The sequence below is a fragment of the Triplophysa dalaica genome, chromosome 7 (assembly GCF_015846415.1).
Source record: "Triplophysa dalaica isolate WHDGS20190420 chromosome 7, ASM1584641v1, whole genome shotgun sequence".
NCBI classification, from domain to species: Eukaryota; Metazoa; Chordata; class Actinopteri; order Cypriniformes; family Nemacheilidae; genus Triplophysa; species Triplophysa dalaica.
The window spans coordinates 25,149,579-25,172,657 of record NC_079548.1 but is presented as its reverse complement, the minus strand read 5'-3'; the positions used below and the strand labels follow the sequence as shown (position 1 = coordinate 25,172,657).

Here is a 23,079-nt window from a genome sequence, read left to right as displayed (position 1 = left end):
GGTGGCCCCACTGTGCAGATCTTAAAGAATCTTCTCGTAATGTCTTTGTGTCAGATACCACAGGACATGTTTAGTCTTGTGAAGTTCATGTCTCGACACATCAGAGCTGTTTCGGCAGCACAGGGGATCTAGATGATATTATGTACTGTAGGGGGTTTATAATGTTGTTGCTGATCGTTGTCTGATTTTAATATTTCTCTCATTGTCTTGTAAAAGATGAATCGTCTGAGATCGATCAATAGAAATGTGACTGCTTGTTGTTGCTTTTTGGGGAAATGATTTAACTATTTCCAGTTTTATGTTGAGTTATGAGTTACTGTATATGTAGTGCCTTATGATTATAATACGTTATCTGATGTCATTGAGTTGTTCATGGAGCACTCACGTCAACGCACATATTACATAGATTTTTATGTATTTCTGTGATGTGAATCTGTTGAGAGACTTGTTTGTCACTCCAGCATGTATTTTAATCGAATCTCTCTGCTGTTTTTAGGTTTCATCATTGTTGCAGTTTTGCCTGTCATAACATCAGCGACCAGATATGATTGGAATGATGTATGTGGGAATGATTTAGGCTGTAAGTGTGTGATTTGTCATCTTACCCTATTTTAAATGCAGAAATTAATCATTACATGATAATGGAATAATATATCAAATGCATGTGTGTTTAGTCGTCATGAATTGTTGAGTTTGGATGTTGTGCTAAACACAAGTAAAATATTTCCAGTTCTTCAGTAGCATGATCATCTATGTTCATTTGCTGTGGACATTTGTGAGACGATGATCGTGATTTTAAAGTTTTTTTCCTTTAATGCAGTTTAATTCAGTAAATGTTTTTTGTTTCCAGGTTCACCTTTGGTCAGGAGATTAGTTTGGATCGTTTTAATGTGTTTCATGAATACAGTACTGATGTTTTTCTACATCACAGCACTGGAGAAAGAAAATGGTAAGAACCTGTTTTTAAAATGTTATGATCAAAAACATTTCCTCTGAATAGATATATATGTCTGTCACCTTTGTCTTGTGTTTCTACTATTAATATGCATATTAAATTAGTTTATTAAATGAATTGAGGACTTAAAATCTTTGGCAATATAAATAGATTTGTGTTGTTATGAAGATTATAATGTTGCTTTATTCTTCATGTACAGATCGTGTTGGATGGGCCTGTACGATTGGGTTTCTTCAAGTAATATGGACAGTTTGGAATTGTTTCGCGTCATTTGGAGATTGGGGTAAAGTATTGATCATCTGCTTTGATCATTATCTCTTTAATGTGTTATCTATTACTAGCTTGTTCATTGTCTTTCAACCAAAACGTTTTTACATCTTGTTCAAATATTCATCATTCACCAATGAAAAAAATGATCATATTTGATTCATCCTCTCTCCTCATCTGATGTGTGTTTGTGATCTCTGATTTTCTCTCTTAATCTCTTAGTCAAGCAATATTGAATCATTAGTAGAAAAAAAAATCTGAGGTTGTGTTTGTGTTTAAAGTCACACCGTGTCTACACCGGACGCGACATGACAACCTGCTTGTTCTTAATGGGTTTGTCGCGTTTCGCCGCACCGCAACTTTTCAACACGCTAAAATCACAGCTATAAGAGTATTTCCGCGGCTTTCAAAATATTTGGCAAAACCTTGCTTCATGTAAAAAAAATCAGTTGTCTGAATGAACTTTTATTGATTCTGGTTTGCATTATTTCCAGTTTCATAAAGCAGTCCCCTAAAATATGTGCACATTATTTTCTCATCCCATGTTCATCTGACTAATTGTGCAGCAGATCCTTCATCTTCTTTAAAGATTTCACTAGTGGTGTAGCCTTCTCAAGCCGATAGGTTGTGTTGAGTTACTGATGCTGAGAGGGAACACACACCTTTGCATTTATGTGTTTAAGACTAGTCTCAAAAGTTTCTCACTTTCTTTTTTCTGTTAAAACTGGTATTTAAATTCTAATTCCGTTGCCCAAAATTTTGGAGTGGTCTAAGAAGTAACACCGTGTCTACACCGGACGCCGTGACATGACAACCTGCTTGTTCTATGGGTTTGTCGCGTCTCACTGCGCCGCATCCAGTGTGGACAATATTTGAAATAATAATGGGTTCATATGAGGTTTTAATGAATTTTGTTGTGTCGCGTCGCGCCTGTTGCGTCCGGTGTAATAGTGATACTAAAGTCCAGCTGGTTAACTTTTTGTTATGATCTGTGTTGTCATGGAAACAAATAAACTGTCAACCGCTCTAGATTGAAAAAGTGTCCTGACATTGGGCCCGTTTACTTCACGCCATGAGTGTTTATTAGCTTTCTGTTGTTTTCCTATGACATTCTTTCCTGGCGTGTGGACTCAGAAATGATACATCGTGGTGCATGACATCAGGCTTATCAAGCGGATTGTGATAAAGTACATTTAATTTTAGTTTCTTATATACAGAAAATTAGGAGAGGAAGAGTTTTCAGCAATTTCAACAAATAATCGGCAACAACTGCAGCCACCTTTCATAATGTGACCGTGGATCACAAAACCAAGTCTTAAGTAACGCGATACTTACCTTAAATATATCAAAACTTTGTTTTTGTGAGTGGATGGTCTGCCACAGTTTCTCTGATTAACAACTTCAAGGGCGATTTTATCAATATTTGGATTTTTTTCCACTTCATGAGTTTTAAATGGTTATATCTCAGCCAGATATTGTACTATTCTAAAAACTCATACACCAATAGAAAGCTTATTGATTCAGGTTTCATATTATGCAACTTTGTTGTCCAGGATCATAAATACATTTGATCATAGACTTAACATTATATTTAGCATTTCATCATACACCTTCATTCAATCATTCAGTATCTTTTAAGGTTTTATATTCTTGTAGTGTTATACTCTATATCTTATGTATTGTGATTTATATCTCATTTATTGCCACATGTAATTCTGTCTGTAATGTAAATATTGAACACAACACTCAAATGTGTGCAGTATGTCTACACAAGAGAGTTGGTGTTTCACTTTGGCATCTATGAAGTTTTATATAATATTTCAATGCAGCACAGATGTTTGGTGTTGGAAGATTAACTCTGGTTAACAGATGTGTACATAACAGAGTGAACTACACCTTTCTTAACACAGTGAATAAAAATGACAGGTGACAACTAGTTGTCCAGTACAGTTCTGTTCACATAGCGTGGCTTCTTCATAAATGCGGTCGTGAGGCCTGAACATTTGCAGGTGTGAGTTTGGTTATAGAATATGGTTATCACACACATAAATAACTGAACAGAACTTTAAATACAGGACTGTCTACTTTATGTTTGTACAGTGTGAACGAGGCCTATGACTGTTCATGAGACCCCTGTAGGAGTGAGTTAAAGTTAAAAACAAGTGTGGTTTTAGTGTCTGCATTTTAGAGGAATACAATAGTGTAAAATCTATGTACTTGAACAAATATAATGATAACGATTGTAGCGTTTTTAGCTGCTTGTTAAATTACGGATGAGTTTACTCATCAAATAAGATTCTCCACCAGATCTATCAAGATCAAACATATATGAAATGAGTTGTTAAAACGTCAAATTCAGTCAAGGAATTAGTTTAGCTCAAAGGCAAATATGTATAATAATCGTCATTACACATACATATTTTACAATTCTTATTAGAAAGATAGTGATACAAATCCCATATGTATCCGTCCAGCAGATACATCAATGATTTTATACACTAACGTTATCTCATGACTATAAGTAACGTGAGTTTACCAAACAGAATTAAGAGCAGAGGTAGCATAGATCGAAACACAGTTTAAGTGACCAAGTTTGTGAGCGTGAACGCAGAGAACCAATCACAAATGCCTTTATGGTTTTTATTAAACTCTACTCTACATGGTAAACATAATGAAGACAAACAAATACATGAAACACAAATGCGCTAGGATGCGCAGAGAGAGAGAGAGAGAAAGTGAGAGGGCATGGCCGCGAGGCAGGTAAAACATGTCTGAAAACCATTAAAATCATCTTTAACAAAGAGGCACGCTAATCTTAACGCAGCTAATCTATATTTAGAAACGGATACTTGCAATATTGTTGTTGGACCAATATCTGTATGCGCGTTGATGGAAATCTTTCAGAATGCAGTCCTGTTGAAACGCTGAGTTTGGGTTCTGAGTCCAAAGTTCCATGGCCTAAACTGACTAAACGGACTCCCCAGAGGGGAGTCCCTTGGAGTGTCTTCTCGTCCTCTTTCTTTTCCTTTCCGATTGCAAAAAAGTTTTCACACTTGGTTCGGTGATGGTGTTTTAAATGCATACCTGCCCTGCCCCCAGATGGTCTGCGGGCCAATGCCATGAAAGTGAAAAGGGGGCCTAAGAAAGATCCTTTGTTTCTCATGGCACCTCATTTGCATAGCTCTGACAGTTTGGTCAGTTTGCGTTTAATACCTAAACTTAGTTATTGGCATAGTATGATGTGTGCTATGTTTTTATAACATAGCTCATCATATAGGGATTTCAAAGATGTGTAGTTACATATGAAACATGCAAGACATTGAACTGTGAACGTATGAATACGTCAAATGAACCCTGAATCAAAACTTGCATATCTAACAAATACAGAGTATATAAAATAGCACGAGCGACAACACACAACCTAGACATTTAGATAGATTTACAAAAAGGATAGTTTAAATCAAATAAGTTCCTATTTGTCATAGAAGTTTCTCTGGTTAGCCTCAGATGGTAAGTTAGAGATGAGACACAGACTTAATTACTTACGCTTTGAAGTCTATGAGTCGTAAACATCCTACAGGGAAACCAAATGGTTATCACACTATCTTTGAGAGTTTAAACCCTAAAACCAGACCCCATGGAGCTAGGTCTGCTATGGTCTTTGAAGATGTGATCTTAATACCTAGACAAAAGGGAGTGAGAGGTTGAATGGCTTGATCCATACACTACACGATGCAAATAAAAAAACAAGGTTTGCACAGCAATAACTGAGAAAATTAATGTGTAAATGAGTGAGACTCACACACAGTCAGATACTAGCAGATATAATGAAGGAAACAGTTTCTTCAGCATCTACTTTACTTCAAGTGGGTTTGAATGGTTTTGGGAAACCTCAAGCTCTACTTATCGCCTATTCATAAAACCATAGATTTATTAGTTTTCATGAAAACACAGATCATAACAAAAAGTTACATTGTGTCTACACCGGACGAGGCGTGATGCCACAAAAGACAACAGAACCCATTATAATTTAACATTCTGTCCACACTACATGCGGCGTGACGCGACAATCCCTTTAGAACAAGCCGTGTGTTGTGTCGATTCACGCCGGACACATCCGGTGTACACATGATGTTAGCCGGGGGCTCATCAGTCTTTTTTCATCTTAAATTAGACCAGTGTAAGATTTTATGTAACTACATAAATGTTAGTTTCATGAAACTAAATGACAAGAGGTTAAATGCTCTGCTACTTGTCTCTTTGGATAAAAGCATCTGCCAAATGAATAATGTTTATGTATTTATCATATGTATGTATGTACAGTATTTAACTAACTAAGAACAAAATTAGACAAATAACTTGTAAGACTTGAACAGTATTATGAACACATAAACTGTGAGTCAGTGTTAAAGTCTTGAGTGGAGTGAGATCAGGATTTATGAGGTTTTCTCTTTTCGGTTTGTTGAAGATAAGATGCGCTGCTGTCTTCTGGATCATCTGAATAGACACTAGTAACACTGGCTAGAAGACTATTAAAGCATTGCAGTAGTCCAGTCTTAAAATAGCAAGGAGCTGCGTATCATAATCGGACAGAAAGGGTTTTATTATCCTAATATTATAACACAATAACCTGCTGACAGCCTCAATAAGATGCAGAAGTTTTTAAAGGATGAAATATTGTATCCAAAACCTTAATGTGACTCGCACACATTACTGCACATTACACATTACATGCTGCACAAGAGGTTTTGGTAAAAAACAAACCAGTATTTTTTTTGTGCACGGTCATGAAGTAAATAAGTGTAGCAAAACAAGCTCAGTGCCTGTACCAATAACCACACATGATGTGTTTTTACTTGCCCAGGCATGACACATTTTCAGTATGTGATCAAAGTCATCAAAACATCTGTGATGCCTCAAGTGCATGTATAGAGCATTAGATGATGTGATGAGACACACTTGATAAAACTATTTGTAACGCATCATAAACATTAAATGTTACATGTATTCATTTACAGGTTTTACCCGTATCACTGCAGTTTATGTGTTTGGATCAGTTGGTGTTGTTGTATTCAGTGCTGTTGGACTGATGACTGAACTGATACTGAAAACACGTGAGTGAACACAACACCTTATCAAGTTAAACTGTGAGAAAATGTTTTCATAACCTATTTGGTTCATGGTGAAACCAGTAAACAAGTTTTACAATATACAGACAAAAGCATGTGGACACTCCCTTCTAACAAACAGGTTTTGCTATTCCCATCAATTCTGTGGAAACAGTTTCATTCTAGAGAACTGTGTGCTGACAGTAGTATGAGGTCAGACAGTGATGTTGGCTCGGGTCTGAGATCTGTGAAACACTGTTAAGTTGGTCCACCCTAGAATCAGTAAACCATTCCTTGGAGTTTGTCCATAGAAATAGTTTCTTGCTGGAACATAAAAGAGCTCCTCCCTAAACTCCAGATACAAAGTTAACAGCACATTATTCTGAAGATTGTAGACATGATTTTTCCTGTTTTCTCTGGATTTAATAGCTAAAATCATTAAAGAATGCTTCATATCCTTTTGACCGTATACTGCATTTCTTTGTTCCTTTACTGAGAAAGGATACAGAAAAGAGTAGATACAGTATATAAGTTATCATGGTAAAGTACTAAATCATGTTAAAGAATTTGTCTCCAGTGTAAGATATATTTTCTTGTTCTTCTCAGTTAATGGTGAAGGTCTGGCGGGGGATTTGAGAATCATCGTGTTTTCCTCTGAAAGTCTCTTCACTGCACTGGTGGTGATGATAGGCATACTTTCACCCTGTGAGTACAAACTGATTTATTATTAATGACATTGTATTACATTCTTCTTTTTTTTTAAGTAAATGATCTTTATAAACATGGCCGGTGCCACGAATCTGTTAACATGATTGTCACTCTCATTATCACACACCCCTGTCAGGAAATAAATGATCAAATCACTTTTTATGGTCACATCACCAGGTGTGGTGAGTACAAAGTAGAATGCAGTTGGACAGACAACTTTATGACAAACAACTGTATGACTATACACACTTAAGTGAAAGTTTGTAGTGCAGACAAACAGTGTAAAGTATAAATAGACAGACTGTACAAGTCAAAATACATTATACACATATGCACAGTATATACACAATATATACAAATTAGACGTTGAATATATACATTAAATATGCAGGTGTACACATGAACGTGTAGCCACATAGCGCAGATATTGGAGTGCAAATTTGGTAATGGATGGTTATTGCATTAGATGATGCATTCTGATCCTTAAAATGATTTGATATAGGTTTAGTTGAAATGTTTAAGTGTGATGTGAGGATTCATGTATCTCACACATGGACTGAGGTGTGACAGAAGATATCGCTCATTCATAACTATATTCACTTTCACTAAACCAGCTGTCTATATAAATCTATAATTTGTAATAATATAAATGTTTAATAATAATCTGATGATGTTTTCCTTCACTTGTCTGAACACACAGGGATCAAAAAGGATCTGCAGTGTTGTCAGGTTTGTGACATATAATGTAAATCTAATTGATTTGTGATGTACAGTTAAACTATTCATGTCATTGTTTATGTTGCACTGCCTGATATGACAGTGATCATGGATTTAATAGGGACGATTTGTTTCAAACAAGACTTTGTCAAACTACAACACAGTCTTGAGAATTTAAGGGTAAAGTTTAATCTATTGATTTGTGTTTATTTGTGTTTTGTGTCCCTTGGCATAACTTTTTTCATGTCAGTCAACACGACTTTCAATGCAATGTATTTTAATATGCTGTATCTTCAATGTATAAATATATATCAACGCAATCTGATGAGAATTCATACCTGTTTTACGAGGTTGTAAATTGTATTATGATTTGACTTTGCACCTGTGGTTTTCAGGTGTTAGGGTGGGGTAAGGGCTTATAGCCACCTCATAACATATGTACAACATCCTCAGATCACAGGTTATAAATATATAAATGTATAAACATGTGGTATGTGTATAGAAAGTTGTGCGGAATGATACAAAAAGTTGTGCTAAATCACATGAAATAGGTCTGGACATGAAAAAACGGCTAAATTCATGTCCATAAACACGAATCAATAGATTGTAAATTGAACTGCTGTGAAACTGGGTTGCAAACTTGTCATGACATTACAAAGTTATGATTAAATGTTTCTTTTTTTTCTACACTTTTAAACATTACACATTGCAGTTGTGTTCTTTTCGTTTTTACCCTTCTAAATTCAAATGGCAGATGTCTGATTGGTAATAACATCTCTATTCTATTTGCAAGGGTTAAAGTCACACATGATCATTTTTTCCTTGAATATAAAGCCATTGAGATAAACAAAATTGATTTTCACTGGCGTGGGAAAAATAAATATCCTCAGTACTGTTTATGCACCTTTACAGAACTGTGCCAAAACTAAATATTGTTTAAAACGTTGTTTTGTCATTAATACAGATTCCAGCAAAGTGTAAAAAAGCTGCGCCCTCTGAATCACCCCAGAATCAGGTTTGTAGCATATGTGAGGTTTTACACAATATAAGGACATATGTTTATTCATAATTAAACAAATCTTTAAAAGTAGAGAGATGATGTATTAATAAAATATAGTAGTTCTGATCCTGGAGTAACACAGCAGTGCGCATTTTGAATGTCTACCTTATTTAATACAAACCAATCCAGAACATGATCAATGAGGTTTGATATGCAACCTGCCTTTGCTTTGACACTCACTCTTCATCAGGGTATGTTTACTTATCTAATATAAACAGTAGTGTGCAATATTCTTGAAATAGCAGGTTTGGGTGTTTGTGTTTCATGAGATATTAATATTACAAGGACTTTGAATCTGCAGCACAACTCCAGGTCAGAGTTCTGTCACTCCTGCCTCATTAAGTATACGGTTGATTCGCAATCGAGTTCTTTTTCATTCTTGTTTCAGTTCGTTTGGGTGAGTGTGAATACAGCAATCGCACCAAAAGCGAACCAAAAAAGCGGTTTGTTTGTGGTGAGAACGTGATCCAACCTCGAACAGACCCAAATACAAAAAGTACTGCCTTTTTAGACTAAACCAGCTGCTTTAGTCAGCTGCGCTCTGCATTATGGGATGAGAATAAGTGTTTGTTAACTCGCAGCTCGCGAACAAACTTGGAGTTGTGAGGAGGTGCGGAGCCTCACAGAAATTTGTTCTGGTGACCATATAACATCCCAACTTTCCAAAACTCAGAAAAACAGCGCAATATTTGGAGCACCATTAGCCCTCGCAGTCGTCTCTCCATAGTGCAGCGTTTTGTCAGCTGGCTTCTGACTTTTTCGATTGGTCAGAAATTATGTACGGGAAAATTCAGACAGTTTAGGAAATACGTTCTCGCCAATGAGTGATGTGGATGATGTCACGTGACTGCATTTTGGTTTGTTTCAACTGGTTCAGACCAAAGCACTCAGTGTGGTATGAAAAGGAACTTATGCCGCTGAAAAATGCTACAATGTATAATTTTTTGCCATTGGTCCGGACCAAATGAACCGAACTAAAGTTGAGAAAGCACCCTAGGACTGAACTACTCCAATTCTCCCTTGTGCTTCTGTGGTCGAGAGGTCTAGTAATCACACTTCAACTCAAGACTTTGACAGTGGCCTATATGATATAATGTTTAAAATGCCTTTTTTGTAAATGATTAACATAGAAGCCTCAGATAAATGTATCTGATTGACCATCTCCTAAGGTTGCTTAGTGTTTTACCATCCTAAAACAACTTACCGGCTGTCAGATACCTCATATTTAAAAATGAATGAACATCCATGATCCAGACAGTTCTTCAGTTGTAATTGATATAGATACAAAAAAAGTTCCTGGTGAATAAATTGTATTTGGTTAACATTAATAAATGAACAGCAGTGGGGTTAACAAAAGGATTTATTTTTAAAAACACAAAATAAAGGGCCGCGAGGGGGTAAAGCACTAAACACAGACTTACCAAACACTAATTAAACACTAGACTTACCAAACACTAGACTAAACACTTGCTAGATTAGGGTATATCATAGCAAACAATAACATGAGTACAGCGGTACATGGATCCACAGAATACAATGCACGAGCGCAAGACACTGAACACGAGGGCTATTTAAAGGGAAACTACAAAAGGGTCATTGACAAGGTTACAGGTGTAGGGGATGAAACACTGATGGGAAGGTAAACGAGATGAACGGGCGGGAAACAGAGACGAGACTCAGAGAGAGAGAGTATGACGATCCCTAAGGCCCAAAACCTCTCTCTCCACATAAAACCTAAGGCTATGCCATGACTCCGCCGCAAGACCAAGAATAAACATGACGTGATGGCTGAATCATGACATTTGACTATACCGCAAGAACTAGAATTCATATCATGCTATATGTTAAAAATATTCAATCAGAAAACATGGTTACTGTTAAATAAGCAACAGAATAGATAAACATGTTTTGCAGGTACTAAATCTGATTTACTGGACCGTCCTCATCAGCCAGATCTTGATTTATTGTCAGTTAATCTCTAGAGATGAGCTGAAAGAGAATCAGGAGATATAAAGAGACGTCTCATATGTGCAGTGCTGGAAACTCTGCAGGTGCAGAACTGAGATGTTGTTGTACATGTTGTTGTTGTTTAACGTATGTGTCTTGTTCCGAACTCAGAATGCAGCAGATGATCAAGAAATGAATCCTCTAGTGAATCCACAAGAGACTGATAAACATAGAGAAGCAGACGAAACTCAACCTGATTCACAAACATGAGAGAAGATTCATCACAAACACTCTGACTACTCTACACTCTTGAGACAAACTGAGTTGTTTTCTTTATTTGTACTGGATTTTGTTTATATAATTTATAGTTTCAGTGTTTTTATAGTTTTGTAAATGTTTGTATATCGCTGTATTCAGCTTCATAATTACTGATGTTTGGAGATGACACCACATGATGTGATACTTAGTGCTGTTAACATCCTTCGACTGAGGATTTTGTGTATTTATAGCAACAGTAAAAACACAATTTTTCGGTGGTTTTCTCACGAGATTTGAAGTGGTCACGTGGTCACATGTGGTACACTTGGTAGCTTTCAGGAAACTCCTGCCCCTGCAAGTTATACTAGAACGTGAAGATTTTTCAATGTTTGATTATAGGTAATTACGGTGATTATGGCATGGTGTAATCGCACCTTATGTTTATAATGTTTGCTTGTGTGAAAGCACATTTTCTTTGTATTCATGTAATGTTGATTTGATTTTTAAAAAACATTTACATTTACATTCTTACATTTAAGAATTGTTTTTTTAATCAAATGTATAAATTAATCTGTGATTTTCTCATCAGAGACAGACATTTTTCATAATTTGTATTTCAATACATTATAATTCACCTTTGTTCAGTTAAAGTTTTGATGTACTATGAACACATTTGCAGCACTGAAGTTGGAAGTTCAATCTTTATTTGGCCTTTTAGAAATCGTTAATAATTCAGTATTGCCTACTGACACTTTCTGTCAGACCTTTAAGAAAGAAAAACTCAAATTCACCTTAACAATAAGAAATACCTTAATTCATTTCTGCAGGTGAATTGTGTTCTCTCTGGATATATGAGCTTAAGCTGATATTTGGTTGCTTTTACAAAGAATATTAAGGACTTAGTTGTGTACTGGCCCTGGTCGGGGGGGCTGCTTTAGAATTCAGAAGTTAGACATAATTAATATTACATATAAGAATTTACACTCCGTTTAATATCTGACCCGTGGTTCTCCTTTATCTCAAATGTGTGCTTCCACTGTGTGTGTGTGCGCGAGTGTGTTTGTGTGCGACTGTGTTTGTGTGTGTGTGTGCGAGTGTGTTTGTGTGTGTGTGCGTCTATGTCAATGTGTGTAAGTATGTTTGCATATTGTGTGTGTGGAGCATTTGTATGTCTGTCTTTGTTGTTTTCACCTTGTTTTTACAGGTATATATGCCTTTAGTTGTTTTACTTGTAGTCAATGTGTTTCATGTACAGCTGCTTTGTAACAATGAAAATTGTAAAAAGCACCATATAAATAAAGTTGAGTTGAGTTGTACTCTTGAATCACTTGTGTCAAAGTCAATATTTTATGACCACATGTGTATTAAAAACAGCAGCCTGAAAATGTCTTAAGACCGATGACTAAACAGTGAGACCGTAAATGAAACTGATGAGCTCTTCATGTCAATATTCAGGATGTCACAATCTGTTTAGACATATTCTGTTCATTTTGATTTACCCTAAATTAACGAAAGGCACCTGAGAAGTCAAAACATCACTGTTTTATTGTGTGCTATGTGGAAAATCTGTTCTTTCTATTTTTTAGTGTTTTGAAAATATTTTTTTTGTAAACATTGTTTTTAAATCCTATAATATATTGTGGAGTCCCTAAAATCAACATCACAGTCATTATTGAGAGGTAAATTAAGACAGAATTGTCTCAGATAAATTAAGATATTCACGCATGTTTTTTTGGCATGTTGAGAAAACAATGGTGAATATTTTAAGAAATTTCGGTACTAGTTGTTTCAGTTAAGACAGCTCAAACTTTTATTATAGTCTGGGACTTTAAACCTTGTCTGTGAAACAATTTTACTTTGTAGACATATCTGGACAGCTATTTTTATGTTGTGTATTTACATGACAGGGGAACAATTTCAGTTCAGTAATATAGTTTGACTATATTTAGACAGCGATATAGACCAAAATGTGCTTGCTTAATAGTAAATATTTAATCTTTCAGTATACTGTGGTCCTTATTTTTTAAATGAAAATATCTGATGTCAGCGCTGATATTTTGAATTAATCAGTATTTAGGAGAACTGCTATCTTTTATTATGAAAGCTGTTTTTGTGCTGCAGTGTGTTCAGAAACTAGAGTTAGTGAAATCATTTACTCTTGTTAATGCAGCAGATTTTGTTTATACAAAGAGACTTGCAAATGAGAACAATAAAAGCAGTCAAATCAATAAAAAGACATCAATGTGTGAGTTTAGGTGAAGGGGTCAGTGTTTGTCCTGTAGATAACATCAGAGCTTTGGATTTTATGTGAGCAGCTGTTGGGAGCCAATGCAGATTGATGAAGAGAGATGTGACGTGTGCTCTCTTCTGCATGTCATAGACCGGTCTTTCTGCCACATTCTGGATTCACAGTATAGGCCTAGTGTATGCTAGATGGCCAGCCAAGAGAGCATTACAATAATCCAGCCTGGATAGAACAAGAACATGGACAAGTATTTGTGTAGCCTGTTCTGATAGAAAGGGTCTGATCTTCTGAATATTTTGTAAAGCAAATCTTCATGACTGGACAGTGGTCTGTGAAGCTTAACTGATGTCAACCATCACACTTAACTGAATAGAGAGATTGTGATGAACTGTTGGCCAACATCACAAGCAGTTCCATCTTTGTCTCTGCTTTATACATCCATATACACATGCAGTAATTTACTTTTGATCACATATGTCAAGTATTTTAAGGCAATATTCAGAGAATAATCATGTGTTCGTCTTAAGGATTTGAGAATAGATACGTTGTTCTATAAAAGCATTAGTTATTAGGGGGGTTTTGTTCGTTGTAAAAACAAATGTGAATACTGTAGATCACATCTGATGTGAAAATGCATTAAAAGATTGTAGGGTGCAGATAATACTATTTAGTTAAGTTGAACAGTTTGAACAGTTTTTATTATTACAGATTGCACGTTTTAGTCTTTAATATCTGTTAGAACCTGTATGTGTGGAATAAGTATCTGTACATCTGTTTAAAATAATAATCTGATGCTGTTATTGCTCATGAAAAGTTTGTTTATTTGTTTCTTACCACACAGTTTATTTATTATTTCCTCATCTGTTCTTTTTGATGTTCTTCTTTTTATAAATCTGTAATGATAAATGTTGATGACATTAATTCAAAACATTTGAATCCTTGTGTTAATTTTGTTTTCTTTTTTTCTGCAGTGTTGCTTCAGATCACTGTGAAATTGAGCCAGCGGGTAGACACTATACTCAATGTTGTGGCTGATATAACCTTTTATGTTCTCCCATCATTACAATTCGTCCTCCTGTTCTTCACATTTGGATCAGCCACAGGAGGTGAGATCATCTTTATAACCCACAGTTTATGAATTCATTCATGAGAAATAAGGAAACAGCATTATTAGTATTCAAATCATATTTAGCAAAACCAGAGAAAACAAGTTGATATTTTTCAGAACTGACGCTGAATCAAAGCAGTGTGAGATGATACTAATTTATCTGATTCATTACCTGTGTGTATGCAATGAGAAGTTTATGATAAGTTGTCATATTTATTGAAATAGACACTTTTTATATTGTTAATAAATAATGAATGAGTCTAGGTTCATGATTGAGTTTCACGATAGGAGCTTGTTTATATAATCCTGTCATTCAAGTCTCACTACGTCACCATCTCAACTTTGTTTATTTAGACTTTAAATAGTTCATGGGCTTGATATCTTGAATATAAAGCTGGAATGTCGATACATTGTACTGAAGGATAATATGACCATTATGAATAAATAACAAGCTGGCACATAAATAAGAAAATGAAATATTTTACAAAGGGAAAATCTAATGCTGTCAGCCTTGTTTTAAGGACACGGTTGGATTTGTATCTTTACTATGTTTAGCATTCCTATTAATGATACAGTACTGCATTTATACTGTGTTAACCATCAACATTCAGTTATCATTTGATTATTAAATCAATCCAGGGAAGATCTTGGAGAGAGGGTGTGAGCCCCTCCATGTGCAACCCATCAAATAAATGTACCCTATTACTGTATGTGAAGGATTTTATGAACTTATATATTTCTATAATGTTGATTATACACCAATCAGCCTCAATATTAAACCACTGATACACAAGTGAAGTGAATAACATTGATTATATTGTTATGATGTCAACTGTCCAGGGGTGGGATCTGAGTACTTTTGACAAGTGCCATATAATGATGGCTGAACAACTGGGTCAGATCATCCTCAAGATGACAAGTCTTGTGTGTTCCTGGTATACATTAGTTGCTCAAAAGTGATGCAAAGAATGACAAGCGGTGAAGCGTTCATGGGCACCAGAGGGTAATTGATGGGCATGAGGAGTGAAGGCTCGCCCGTGTTGACCGATCACACAGAAGAACTGCTGTGCTTTTCGCTTAATTTGCTGAAAAATCATGTCGCACATGATAGAAAAGTGTTAGACACACAAAGCATCACAGTTTTCTGCGTACGGAGCTGCCCAGATGCAGACCGAGAGCCCACCATGACCCCTTTATCATTGAGAAAACATCTACAGTGGACTGTGTGCATCAGAACTGGACCACAGAGCAGAAGATTATCTGTCTGATTTTCCTCCAGATCAGGTGGATGAATGGGTGCGTGTGTGTTGAATACATGGCGATGAGTTAGAAGTCAGGCCGTGGAGGGCGTGTGATGCTCAGGGCAGTGTTCTGCTGGCAGACCTTTGGCACTCATGTGGATGTACGGTTTCTTGAACATTTTTGGAGACCCGGTACACCCTTCATGAGAGCGGTGTCTGCTGATGTTAGTGTCGTCCTTCAGCGGGATTATTTACACTGCACATTACACACAGTGTTCAGAAATGGTTTGAGGAACATGATGAAGATTCAAGGTGTTGTCTTGTCCTCTAACTTCTCCAGAACTTAATTCATTTCAGGATCTGTATGATGTGGTGGACCAGCAGATCTGATTCACTGGGGCCCCACTGTGCAGATTTTAAAGGATCTTCTCGTAATGTCTTTGTGTCAGATACCACAGGACATGTTGAAACTTGTGAAGTTCATGTCTCGACACATCAGTGCTGTTTTGGCAGCACAGGGGATCTTGATGATATTATGTACTGTAGGTGGTTTATAATGTTGTTGCTGATCGTTGTGTGATTTTAATATTTCACTCATTGTCTTGTAAAAGATGAATCGTCTGAGATCGATCAATAGAAATGTAACTGCTTGTTGTTGCTTTTTGGGGAAATGATTTAACTATTTCCAGTTTTATGTTGAGTTATGAGTTACTGTATATGTAGTGCCTTATGATTATAATACGTTATCTGATGTCATTGAGTTGTTCATGGAGCACTCACGTCAACGCACATATTACATTGATTTTTTATGTATTTCTGTGATGTGAATCTGTTGAGAGACTTGTTTGTCACTCCAGCATGTATTTTAACAGAGTCGCTCTGCTGTTTTTAGGTTTCATCATTGTTGCAGTTTTGCCTGTCATAACATCAGCGACCAGATATAACTGGAATATTGTGTGTGGGGATACTATGGGCTGTAAGTATTTGAATTGTCATCTGACCCTCTAATAAAAGCAGAAATAAACCCTTATGACAAGATGTATTAATGCATATGTCATTAGTCGTCATGAATCATTGAGTTTGGATGTTGTGCTAAACACAAGTAAAATATTTCCAGTTCTTCAGTAGCATGATCATCTATGTTCATTTGCTGTGGACATTTGTGAGACGATGATCATGATTTTAAAGTTTTTTTCCTTTAATGCAGTTTAACTCAGTAAATGTGTTTGTTTCCAGGTTCACTTTTGGTCAGGAGATTAGTGTGGATCGTTTTAATGTGTTTCATGAATACAGTACTGATGTTTTTCTACATCACAGCACTGGAGAAAGAAAATGGTATGAACCTGTTTTTAAAATGTTATGATCAAAAACATTCCCTCTGAATAGATATATATGTCTGTCACCTTTGTCTTGTGTTTCTACTATTAATATGCATATTAAATTAGTTTATTAAATGAATTGAGGACTTAAAATCTGTGGCAATATAAATAGATTAGTTGTAATGAAGATGATAATGTTGCTTTATTCTTCATGTACAGATCGTGTTGGATGGGCCTGTACGATTGGGTTTCTTCAAGTAATATGGACAGTTTGGAATTGTTTCGCGTCATTTGAAGATTGGGGTAAAGTATTGATCATCTGCTTTGATCATTATCTCTTTAATGTGTTATCTATTAGCAGCTTGTTCATTGTCTTTCAACCAAAACATTTTTACATCTTGTTCAAATATTCATTATTCACTAATGAAGAAAATGATCATATTTGATTCATCCTCTCTCCTCATCTGATGTGTGTCTGTGATCTCTGATTTTCTCTCTTAAACCTGGCTCAGACTACAGGAGTTTTAAAATCCTGACAGATTTTAAATCTAGTTGCAGCTCACACATAAGGAGAATCTTATCAGATTCTCTTATGTAAAATCTTAAACCCGGCATTACATCTACATTTGAATCTCTTTTTCAAGCACTACAAAAATAGGTTTGCGCTTTGTAAACTTGCATTTATGAATGTGAAATGTTTAGAGAAGAAACGTTGGGGGTAAAGTTGTGTTTATGAATAAGACTAAATGTAGCGAGTGCAAAAATAAAAATTAATTGATTGGATTTTTTTATTTCATAATTGCACATCAAAAGACATTTTTAAGACACCCAAATACAGGATAATATTAAGATTATCATACCAACGGACGCCTCTTTCGTCATCTCACCGGGAAACAGAAGTAAACAAAGCAACATCGCAGTAATTTCACGTGATCTATTTGTCCTATTATGAAAAAAGTGTATTTCTACGATAGATGAAGGAAATGCAGCGGCTATGCAAAAGGTCTTGAGTGTGTAACTGTACCCGTTTAACTGTACTACGGCTTATCCGCGGTGAAAAGCAGATGTTTCGGTAGCAATTCAAAAGTAAGGTATTTATACGTTACTGTAGCAAAACTGTAGCAATGTGTGTAACATTCAATCCTGGAATTCTGAGTCTTTGTCGCTCTGAATGATTTCTCTGTCTGTCAGTCCAAAGCCGCTGAGACGTATTTTAAGCAGGTGATGCTATAATGCTTTTTTGCTAGGGCTGAACTTATAACTGTGCTTTAGGCGAGCCGCTTAAGTTTAATGTTAATAAATAACGGAAGAAAACAATTGTCGCTGCCGAACTAAGATGAATGCCAATGTGATTATAAGATAAAAACGTGCGCATATAGTTAAATAACAATCTGTTGACCGAAACTACAAGCTGCGCGTTAGCAGTTAATTTACGCGGTACATTTAAAACCGACGTGACTTCTCCCTGCAGCTCTTGTTCTTATCTGTGAGGTTGTGGTATATTTTTGAGGATACATTATTAAGACGATCCTCCATGTCCGCTGTACAACGTACCCTTGCAGAAGCTTTACCTCCGTCACTTGTCGATGTGTCTCTCATTGGCTGTAGCGAAAGCACCAATGTCATCAGCCCGATCTACAATCCTAAATATCAAACATGTTTGATATGATCGGGGCGGCTAAGATTTCTCTCGGAGCAGATCGGGAGTTCTAAGATTCGATCTGTGAACGCCTCACATTACGTGATAATCTGGGCCGATTCTCGGGCTCGATCGCGTTTCTAGGCCCGATTTCGAAGATTCTCGGGAGGGGAAATCGAGGTAAAATCTGGCCGAGAATCCTGTAGTCTGAGCCAGGCTTTAGTCTCTTAGTCAAGCAATATTGAATCATTAGTAGAAAAAAGAATCTGAGGTTGTGTTTGTGTTTAAAGTCACACCGTGTCTACACCAGACGCGACATGACAACCTGCTTGTTCTTAATGGGTTTGTCGCGTTTCGCCGCAACTTATCCAGTGTAGACAAAATGTGAAATTATAATGGACTCTAATGCGTTTCTAAAGTCTTTTGTTGTGTCGCGTCACACCTGTCGTGCTCGGTGCGGACACAGTGTCAGCTACTTTACTCTCATGTTTTAATCACCCGTCAACTTTTCAACAAACTAAAATCACAGCTATAAAAGTATTTACGCGCCTTTCAAAATATTTGGCAAAACCTTGCTTCATGTAAAAAAGATCAGTTGTCTGATTGAACTTTTATTGATTCTGGTTTGCATTATTTCCACTTTCATAAAGCAGTCCCCTAAAATATTTGCACCGGTGTAATAGTGATACTAATGTCCACCTGGTTAACTTTTTGTTATGATCTGTGTTGTCATGGAAACAAATAAACTGTCAACCGCTCTAGATTGAAAAAGTGTCCTGACATTGGGCCCGTTTACTTCACGCCATGAGTGTTTATTAGCTTTCTGTTGTTTCCTATGACATTCGTTCCTTCGGTTGGACTCAGAAATGATACATGGTGGTGCGTGACATCAGGCTTAACCAGCGGATTGTGATTTAGTACATTTCATTTTAGTTTTTTATATAAAGACAATTAGGAGAGGAAGAGTTTTCAGCAATTTCAACAAATAATCGGCAACAACTGCAGCCACCTTTCATAATGTGACCGTGGATCACAAAAACTAGTCTTAAGTAGAGCGGGAACATTTTTAGTAAAAGACAAAAATACATTGTATGGGTCAAAATTATAGATTTTTCTTTTTTGCAAAAAAGTATTAGGATAATAAGTAAATATCATGTTACATGAAGATATTTTGTTAATTTCTTACCTTAAATATATAAAACTTTATTTTTGTGAGTGGATGGTCTGCCACAGTTTCTCTGATTAACAACTTCAAAGGCAATTTTCTCAATATTGTGATTTTTTTGCACTCTCAGATTCATGAGTTTTAAATGCTTATATCTCAGCCAGATATTGTACTATTCTAAAAACTCATACACCAATAGAAAGCTTATTTATTTAGGTTTCATATTATGCAACTTTGTTGTCCAGGATCACAAATACATTTGATCATAGACTTAACATTATATTTAGCATTTCATCATACACCTTCATTCAATCATTCAGTATCATTTAAAGTTTTATATTCTTGTAGTGTTATACTCTATATCTTATGTATTGTGATTTATATCTCATTTATTGCCACATGCAATTCTGTCTGTAATGTAAATATTAAACACAACACTCAAATGTGTGCAGTATGTCTACACGAGAGAGTTGGTGTTGCACTTTGGCATCTATGAAGTTTTATATAATATTTCAATGCAGCACAGATGTTTGGTGTTGGAAGATTAACTCTGGTTAACAGATGTGTACATAACAGAGTGAACTACACCTTTCTTAACACAGTGAATAAAAATGACAGGTAACAACTAGTTGTCCAGTACAGTTCTGTTCACATAGCGTGACTTCTTCATAAATGCGGTCCTGAGGCCCAAAGATTTGCAGGTGTGAGTTCGGTTATAGAATATGGTTATCACACACATAAATAACTGAACAGAACTTTAAATACAGGACTGTCAACTTTATGTTTGTACAGTGTGAATGAGGCCTATGACTGTTCATGAGACCCCTGTAGTAGTGAGTTAAAGTTAAAAACAAGTGTGGTTTTAGTGTCTGCATTTTAGAGGAATACAATAGTGTAAAATCTATGTACTTGAACAAATATGATGATAACGATGCAAGACACAAGGTTTGGACAGTTATAACTGAGAAAATGTTTGTGTAAATGAGTGAGACTCAGATACCAGGATAAAGAAGGAAGGAAACAGTTTCTCTTTTATTCCAGTGGGTTTGAATGATTTTCGGAAACCTCTAGCTTTCCTGACCGCCTGTTCATAAAACCATAGATTACAATTTTCTCTAAAACAAGATAGTGAGGCCACATGTTGAATCTCCATTTAGTTTTTTAGTTTTCATGAAAACACAGATCATAATAAAAAAGTTACATTGTGTCTGTGTCGGAAACGGCGTGATGCCACAAAAGACAACAGAACCCATTATAATTTAACATTCTGTCCACACTAGATGCGGCGTGACGCAACAATCCCTTTAGAACAAGCCGTGTGTTGTGTCGATTCACGCCGGTCACATCCGGTGTACACATGGTGTTAGCCGGGGGCTCATCAGTCTTTTTCATCTTAAATTAGACCAGTGTAAGATTTTATGTAACTACGTAAATGTTTGTTTCATGAAACTAAATGACAAGAGGTTAAATGCTCTGCTACTTGTCTCTTTGGATAAAAGCATCTGCCAAATGAATAATGTTTATGTATTTAGCCTAATTATGTATGTACAGTATTTAACTAACTAAGAACAAAATTAGACAAATAACTTGTAAGACTTAAACAGTATTATGCACCCAGAAACTGTGAGCCAGTGTTAAAGTCTTGAGTGGAGTGAGATCAGGATTTATGAGGTTTTCTCTTTTTGGTTTGTTGAAGATAAGATGATCTGCTGTCTTCTGGATCATCTGAATAGACACTAGTAACACTGGCTAGAAGACTATTAAAGCATTGCAGTAGTCCAGTCTTAAAATAACAAGGAGCTGCGTATCATAATCGGACAGAAAGGGTCTTATTATCCTAATATTATATCACAATATCCTGCTGACAGCCTCATTAAGATGCAGAAGTTTTTAAAGGATGAAATATTGTATCCAAAACCTTAATGTGACTCGTGTCGTAGGAGAGTCTTGAAGCTGCACAAGAGGTTTTGGTAAAAATCAAACCAGTATGTTTTTTTGTGCACGGTCATGAAGTGAACAAGTGTAGCAAAACAAGCTCAGTGCCTGTACCAATAACCACACATGATGTGTTTTTACTTGCCCAGGCATGACACATTTTCAGTATGTGATCAAAGTCATCAAAACATCTGTGATGCCTCAAGTGCATGTATAGAGCATTAGATGATGTGATGAGACACACTTGATAAAACTATTTGTAACGCATCATAAACATTAAATGTTACATGTATTCATTTACAGGTTTTACCCGTATCACTGCAGTTTATGTGTTTGGATCAGTTGGTGTTGTTGTATTCAGTGCTGTTGGACTGATGACTGAACTGATACTGAAAACACGTGAGTGAACACAACACCTTATCAAGTTAAACTGTGAGAAAATGTTTTCATAACCTATTTGGTTCATGGTGAAACCAGTAAACAAGTTTTACAATATACAGACAAAAGCATGTGGACACTCCCTTCTAACAAACAGGTTTTGCTATTCCCATCAATTCTGTGGAAACAGTTTCATTCTAGAGAACTGTGTGCTGACAGTAGTATGAGGTCAGACAGTGATGTTGGCTCGGGTCTGAGATCTGTGAAACACTGTTAAGTTGGTCCACCCTAGAATCAGTAAACCATTCCTTGGAGTTTGTCCATAGAAATAGTTTCTTGCTGGAACATAAAAGAGCTCCTCCCTAAACTCCAGATACAAAGTTAACAGCACATTATTCTGAAGATTGTAGACATGATTTTTCCTGTTTTCTCTGGATTTAATAGCTAAAATCATTAAAGAATGCTTCATATCCTTTTGACCGTATACTGCATTTCTTTGTTCCTTTACTGAGAAAGGATACAGAAAAGAGTAGATACAGTATATAAGTTATCATGGTAAAGTACTAAATCATGTTAAAGAATTTGTCTCCAGTGTAAGATATATTTTCTTGTTCTTCTCAGTTAATGGTGAAGGTCTGGCGGGGGATTTGAGAATCATCGTGTTTTCCTCTGAAAGTCTCTTCACTGCACTGGTGGTGATGATAGGCATACTTTCACCCTGTGAGTACAAACTGATTTATTATTAATGACATTGTATTACATTCTTCTTTTTTTTTAAGTAAATGATCTTTATAAACATGGCCGGTGCCACGAATCTGTTAACATGATTGTCACTCTCATTATCACACACCCCTGTCAGGAAATAAATGATCAAATCACTTTTTATGGTCACATCACCAGGTGTGGTGAGTACAAAGTAGAATGCAGTTGGACAGACAACTTTATGACAAACAACTGTATGACTATACACACTTAAGTGAAAGTTTGTAGTGCAGACAAACAGTGTAAAGTATAAATAGACAGACTGTA

At 36.1% G+C, this 23,079-nt stretch overlaps 1 protein-coding gene across 1 annotated transcript in view; it reads left to right on the top strand.

Annotated features, from left to right (window-relative positions):
• LOC130425886 (uncharacterized) overlaps window positions 1–12,344 on the top strand; it is a 33,057-nt gene extending 20,713 nt beyond the window's left edge. Inside the window, exons 12-19 of the mRNA XM_056752309.1 lie at window positions 497–580; window positions 851–949; window positions 1,155–1,238; window positions 6,241–6,336; window positions 6,937–7,035; window positions 7,739–7,767; window positions 8,720–8,770; window positions 10,934–12,344. Of these exons, the coding sequence (XP_056608287.1) occupies window positions 497–580; window positions 851–949; window positions 1,155–1,238; window positions 6,241–6,336; window positions 6,937–7,035; window positions 7,739–7,767; window positions 8,720–8,770; window positions 10,934–11,032 (641 nt within the window). The 3' untranslated portion in view covers window positions 11,033–12,344. The remainder of the gene's footprint in view (window positions 1–496; window positions 581–850; window positions 950–1,154; window positions 1,239–6,240; window positions 6,337–6,936; window positions 7,036–7,738; window positions 7,768–8,719; window positions 8,771–10,933) is intronic.
• Window positions 12,345–23,079: the final 10,735 nt, after the last annotated feature.